This window comes from Apaloderma vittatum, unplaced genomic scaffold (genome assembly GCF_000703405.1).
Source record: "Apaloderma vittatum isolate BGI_N311 unplaced genomic scaffold, ASM70340v1 scaffold19832, whole genome shotgun sequence".
Classification (NCBI taxonomy): domain Eukaryota; kingdom Metazoa; phylum Chordata; class Aves; order Trogoniformes; family Trogonidae; genus Apaloderma; species Apaloderma vittatum.
Genome location: NW_009703300.1, coordinates 8,350 through 14,713, shown reverse-complemented (window position 1 = coordinate 14,713; position 6,364 = coordinate 8,350). Strand labels below are relative to the sequence as shown.

The window sequence follows — 6,364 nt, the reverse complement described above, 5'->3', positions numbered from 1 at the left end:
AGACCTTTACTGCGTGGATGACAGCCTGCCATTTGTCCTCAACATCTTCCTGGCCAACATGTATGGGCTCTTGGGCATGCTAGTGATAATCACTTATGGCCTCCCTTGGATTGGTCTCATCTTACTCCCTCTGACTGCCCTCTACTTCTCCATCCAACGCTATTACCGACGCACATCCCGGGAGCTCAAGCGCCTGTACAGTGTCACCCTGTCTCCCATTTACACTCACTTCTCAGAGACCCTCTCGGGACTGAGCAGCATCAGAGCCATGCGGGCAACACAGAGGTAAGTGGAAAGAAAGAGCACTCAGGGAGCCAGAGCTCTGGCCTTGTACACCAAGGTCTTTCTGATGTGGGTCTGGTTATAGGGTGGCAGGAACGCCCCTTAGATTGCGTAGTGTGAGCCTCTGTTGTGTACCTGCCAGGTTTGAGTTGGAGAATCAGCTGCACCTAGAGCAGAACCAGCGGTGCCTCTTTGCCAGCTCCACAGCGACACAGTGGCTGGACATCCGCTTGCAGATGATTGGAGTTGCTGTGATTACTGCTATTGCAGGAATTGCCATCATCCAGCATCAGAAGCAACTGGGAAATCCAGGTAGGCTGCCAGGGGTTGTTCTATGCCCACCCACAGGCTGTGGCCCAAGGATTCTTCCCCTCCTAGCCCAGAGCTGCATGCCTTCCTACAACAGCTAAGATCCAGAGCTTCTTCTCCCTGTCCCTCTACAAGTCACCCTCAGTGGAGTGCTCCAGTTCCTATCCCTCCTCCTGCATGTCCCCGTCCTCGAGTGGGATGCTAAATTCCAGAGTGATGACTTTTCCCTTGTTTCTTTGTCCTGCCACCAAGATCCCAGCTCCTTCCCTGCCATTAACATTCTTGCTTATGCTCTTGTCCTCACAGGACTTGTGGGCCTGGCACTCTCATATGCCCTGTCTGTCACAAACCTGCTCTCTGGCCTCATTTCCACCTTCACTATGACAGAGACCATGATGGTGAGTGTGGAGCGGACAGAGGAATACACCACAGACATCCCCATGGAGCCCCAGGATAAACTGGTTCAGGTAAAAGCTCAAGTATGTTCTCAGGGACTGGCCTGTCTTCTGTCTCTCTGCCCTGCATATGCCTCCTGGGAACATCACAGCATCTCAGTGAATGTGTGGAGGACCCTCACCCATAGAAACCACCTTGATTCCTCATCCTTTATCAGTACATTCCCTGGTGGGGGATGACTCTCTGGAGTTGGTGAAGGCTGTAGTGACTGGAAGGGGTAGGAGAGCCTGACAGGTTCTAGGTCTAAGCTGTAAGAGGAAGGGGGCTGGAGTTGGGGCTGGGCTGTGGATTGGGTCTGCTCAGAGGCCAAGCAGCCATCCAAAGGGATAGGTGGGACTTAGCCTGTAGGGAGGTGAGGCTGAAGATGACAGTGGGTCACAATGAAACCCTGCCTCATCCACATATCCCTCCTAGGTTGCTGCTGACTGGCCAAGCCAGGGGCTTGTGGAGTTCCAGCAAGTGGTCCTGGCCTACCGAGCAGGCTTGCCTAATGCACTTGATGGTGTGACCTTCACCATTTATCCTGGAGAGAAGGTGGGGATTGTGGGTCGCACGGGATCTGGAAAATCCACCCTTTTCTTGGCTCTTTTCCGCATGCTGGAGCTGAAATCAGGCCGGATTCTCCTGGATGGTGTTGACAGCCAGATGGTGGGCTTGGAGGAGCTGAGGTATGGAGGGCTGAGAAGAGTGGAGGGTAGCTGGTAGGGCCTGGGGATTTAAAAGTTGTTGGTAGTTGGATGTGCCAAAGGGAAGAGTGAGGAGCAAAGGGCTTACTGTTGTGGCACACCTCTTGTCTGATCGTGGCAACTTCTTATGAGTTGCTTTGTTGTTTCTGAACAGCTCTGCTAAGAAAACCAGACTGAGTATGTGGCCCATGTCTCTGTGCCTCTAAGACATGCAGCAAGTCAAAACACCCCACACTAAGAAAAAAAAACAAAACAGGCCTTTGTGTTTTTCTGCAGAACCCACCCCGTGAACTCTCAGCTCTTGTTTGCTTGCAGATCTAGGCTGGCCATCATCCCTCAGGATCCATTTTTGTTCAGTGGCTCAATCCGAGAGAACCTTGACCCTCAGGGAAAACGGACGGATGCTGAGCTCCACGAGGTGCTAGAGCAGTGCCACCTGCAGGATGCTGTTGCTCAGATGGGTAAGTCTGAAGCCAGTGAGAAGCAGCTGGTGAGCCCTGGTACCGGGAGAAGGGAGAAGGCCTCAGGCCAGTCAGGGAGCTGAGAAAAAGGCCAGCTGGGTGGAGAAGGAAAGTGGTTAGATGAGGCCATGCTAGGACCAGGGTGGGAACAGATCAGTGGGATCCAGTGGCATTCCCTGAGATTTAGTGTGTAGGGACTGGCAGGTGGTAGATTGGGTGGCAAGATCTTGCTTATGAAATGAGGCCTCAGTGGATTTTAGAGCAGAGCCTGAGAGGTAGACCAGTTCTAGGGGAGAGTGGCATCTCTGTGCCAGATGTTGGTTTCATCCAATTGTAAAGACTCTGGTTCCCAAGGTCTGGGCCTGAGCAGTATTGGGATTTTGAGTGCTGCTGAGAAAACCCCAGGCTGATGGAGCCGTTTGGGGCCCTGCACAGAGCCTGGTGGAGTGACTGCTGGGCTTGACCTCTGCAGGTGGATTGGACGGTGAGCTGGGAGAGAGAGGCAAGAATCTGTCCCTGGGACAGAGGCAGCTGATCTGTCTGGCAAGAGCCCTCCTGACGCAAGCCAAGGTGAGTGCCCTGCCTCCATCAGAGCAAGGGTGAGGGCTATGTGGGGACAGCAGAGCAGAGCGCTCCAGAGTTGGGACTGTGATGGGAACAGATGTCCTGTGCTACCTTCTTGGGCAAGGATTGGGGTCTCCTGTGTGGTGCTTGGGAGGTCCCTTCACTCTCTGTTCCTGGCAGGTGCTGTGCATCGATGAGGCCACAGCCAGCGTGGATCAGAAGACAGACCAGCTGCTGCAGCAGACCATCCGCCAGCGCTTTGCTGACAAAACCGTTCTGACAATTGCTCACAGGTATGGAGGAAGCAGCACTCTACACTTAAATTCATCCTACCTCTCACTGGGAGTGGTGGCTGCACCTGCTATGCCTGGATCTTGAGCTGAGCAAGGATGTCTGTGATGAGGCTTTTCAAGTGCAAAAGGCTGGACCTTGTCCATTTGCCTTTTCTGCTTCATTAGCCCCTGGGTGCTGGGAACAACTGGATGCAAAAACATTGTACCCAGAAACTGGGGGACAGCAAAGGGCAAAACCCTGCATCATATAGCAGACGACTTTTCCTGGGCATTGCCCGCTATGACCGGGGGAGTTAGTGTGACCTCATGGTTCTGCCAAATTAGAACAAGGAGCAATGGAGAACTAACTATCCTACAGTAAGGAGGAGCGTGCGGACCCGGGAGGAGCAGGTGTCTCTAGCTCAGTAGAGGGCACTGCAGGACAGCCGGCACAAAGGGCTGCAGCCAGCTCCTGGCCAGGGGTGGCAGACTGCTGGGTCGTTGTTTTTCAAGACCGTGTTTTCGTCCCAGCCCGCACCCGATGCCTGCAAGCTAGACACTGCCCAGGCAGAACAGGGTAACTGGGCTTGCCCCACAGCTGAGAGATTTAGTGTAAGACTGGGGACGGTAGATGGTTGCAGACAGAGGGAAAAGGGCAAAATGTGAATACTGTGGATACCAAGAAGGGATGGGTCAGCATTAGACAGTGCTCTTGCTCTTGCCAAGTGGAGGAGAGTTATGCAGTTGTATTGAGGGTGTTTTCAAAGCACAAAGCTTACCACAAAAATAAAATTCAAATGAGCAGGTGGCAGGGGCTAGTGTCGTGCTGCACAGAAGTGGGAGTGATGGATGACGGGCAGAGTGGGCTGGGCCTGGCAAGTGAATCACGTGGGTCTTGTTAAATATATCAGATATATCAGAGGGAGGCAGGAGGAGTGTGAAGGGAATGTGGTTCCTACACTAAATAGAGTAGAAAGGTAAGGCTGCTGTGGGCTGAGATGTGTGTTTGGGTTGGGTGGAGGGAGGCTACCTCTGATGGAGGAGTAATTAGAGAGGAGAACCAGAAGAGGAAGGAATGGCAGAGGGCAAGGCAGCAAGACTGAGTTGAAGATGGCTCCAGCCCCTCTTCCACTTGGATGAAGGGAAATGGGGGAGAGCAGTAAGGCGGGAGAGGCGATAGGATTGTTTTGTATCCATGGTTCTTCCATGACCTTCAGTTTTGGGTGAGCCATTAATTGGGTTGGTAAAATCTAGGATGCGCAGTGACTCAGTACTTATCCCTTGCCCTTCCAGGTTACTTCCAGAGCTGCAGCCTGGCATTTTGGGGCATGAATGTGTAACCAGAGTCCTGAACTCCGTATTTTTCACTTGTTCAAATCCTATGCAATGTCTTCCCTGTGTCTTGCAGTTTTGTAGGGCTGCACTCCATCACAGAAAGCACTTGTGCATTGCCCTGTCTTGCCTCCTCAGAGCCAGAGGTTGCTACCCTGCTAGCAGACTGGGCAGAGCTGGGTACATATGTGTGCTGCGGGTGCTGTGGTTGGCAGTCTGGCAGCTACAAATCCACTCGTGGTGGCAGTGTAAGCAAAGATGCCAAACTGCTGTGGAGTGGCAGCTGATGCACGAGTTCATTTCTGCTGCCCTTAGGAGGTGGCCGGTGAGGAAATGTAGGGGCAAACAGAGGCAACTCAACAACTCTTCTATGGGAATGGAGACATCTTGTGCAGCCCCACAATCAGGCGTGCCCTGAGCTCTCCCTTCAGAGAGGTTCCTTCTGCACTTCTGATGCTCTGCCATGCCCAGCAACTGGAAGGCATCACTGTGCTCTCCTGAGGGGTGCTGTGTAGCAGTGTGCAGAAGCTCTCTGCAGAGCTAGCCTGCAGTGTGCCTCTGAGTTCACAGGGAGATGCTCCACAGATCCTGATGTTGGGCCACCCCTTGACAGCAGGGGAAGCAGCATCCAGGGTTTCTTCTCAAGTGCACCAACGTGTTCTGGCATTTGCTGTCCACAGGCTGAACACCATCCTGGACTCAGACCGTGTGCTGGTGATGCAAGCTGGGAGAGTGGCAGAGCTGGATTCACCCACCCGCCTAAGCCAGAAAGATGGCTCCTTGTTCCAGAACCTCCTGCACAGCGGGCAGCAGTGACTTCCCTCCTGGGCTGAGCCCAGACAGCCCTCCTGGCTCTGTGCCTGGCTCTCCTCTCACCTGAGCCACCAGCCCTGTCCCTGAAAGGCCAGGAGCTGCTGAGGTGAGGAAGAGGGTTATTGTTGCCTGCAGACAGCAATTGGGTGTCCTCAGGGATGGGAAGATGACACTGTGGCCTTTCCTTTAGTAGGGAAGATGGGACCTGTTTTTTAGGGCCATGCAAGCCTGGCTGGTAGCATACTGCTTCCGTCCAAGGCTCCCCTTTGAGATTACAGAGGGATTCTCCGCTCACTGAAGAATCAGTGACTCCTAGTCTGAGACTTAGTCTCATATGTGCAATTTAAAATAAAGTAAAAACATCCTTGTGAAGCTCTGTTATTCAGGTCCCTGTACACTTTTCCCCCCAGACACAGACTTCCTTATGAGATACAGGAGTGGTGCCCTCTCAGCACAAAGACAACCCTACCTGCTCCCTGCTTCTTTCAGAGGGCACCCGCTTTTCCAAGCCCAGAAGGGAGCACCCAGGGACCTTGCTGCTCCTCCCGCTATTTACAGTGGAGAAAGCCTCCTCCTGAAGGACCAGAATGTGACTACATTCACAGCCTCTAAGGCTAGTTTATTTCAAGACCACTTTCCCAAGAGAATTCCCTATCCCTCCTGCCCTCCTCCCAGCTGCACAAACCCACAGCTGCTTTCAGTTTTAGAGTCAGATTGCTTTTCCCGTCAGTACCCTTAGACTCAGTCTTGGGTTTTCCCCTTCTCCCCAACACTCTAAGGCAATGCCTAGCAGTTACACAACTTTGCTACACTGTCCTAAAGCAGGTCCCATTCCTTTCCCTGAGGCAGCAGGAGCAATCTCCTCCCCTGCAGCCAGAGTATGGGGCTGGACAATTTCTGTGCCACAATCTGGGTTTGCATTCTTTAGGGAAGTGATGGAGATACTTATCCATAACAAGTAGCTCAGCAACCTGATCTAACTGGATCTGCTGAGAGCAGGAGATTGGTTGACAGAGGTCCTTTGCAACTTAACTTCATAGAATCATAGAATCACAGAATCATAGAATCATAGAATGTTAGGGGTTGGAAGGGATCATCTAGTCCAACCCCCTTTCCAAAGCAGGATCACCTAGAGTAGGCCACACAGGAACTCATCCAGGCAGGTTTTGAAAGTCTCCAGAGGAGACTC

At 52.7% G+C, this 6,364-nt stretch overlaps 1 protein-coding gene across 1 annotated transcript in view; it reads left to right on the top strand.

Moving 5' to 3' along the window:
* ABCC10 (ATP-binding cassette, sub-family C (CFTR/MRP), member 10) overlaps nt 1-5,508 on the top strand; it is a 15,864-nt gene extending 10,356 nt beyond the window's left edge. The window contains exons 15-22 of the mRNA XM_009864596.1: nt 1-285; nt 425-594; nt 898-1,058; nt 1,462-1,715; nt 2,049-2,194; nt 2,667-2,764; nt 2,939-3,051; nt 5,043-5,508. The exon at nt 1-285 is cut by the window's left edge and continues 59 nt beyond it. Coding sequence (XP_009862898.1) covers nt 1-285; nt 425-594; nt 898-1,058; nt 1,462-1,715; nt 2,049-2,194; nt 2,667-2,764; nt 2,939-3,051; nt 5,043-5,178 — 1,363 coding nt within the window. The 3' untranslated portion in view covers nt 5,179-5,508. The remainder of the gene's footprint in view (nt 286-424; nt 595-897; nt 1,059-1,461; nt 1,716-2,048; nt 2,195-2,666; nt 2,765-2,938; nt 3,052-5,042) is intronic.
* The last annotated feature ends 856 nt before the right edge of the window (nt 5,509-6,364 follow it).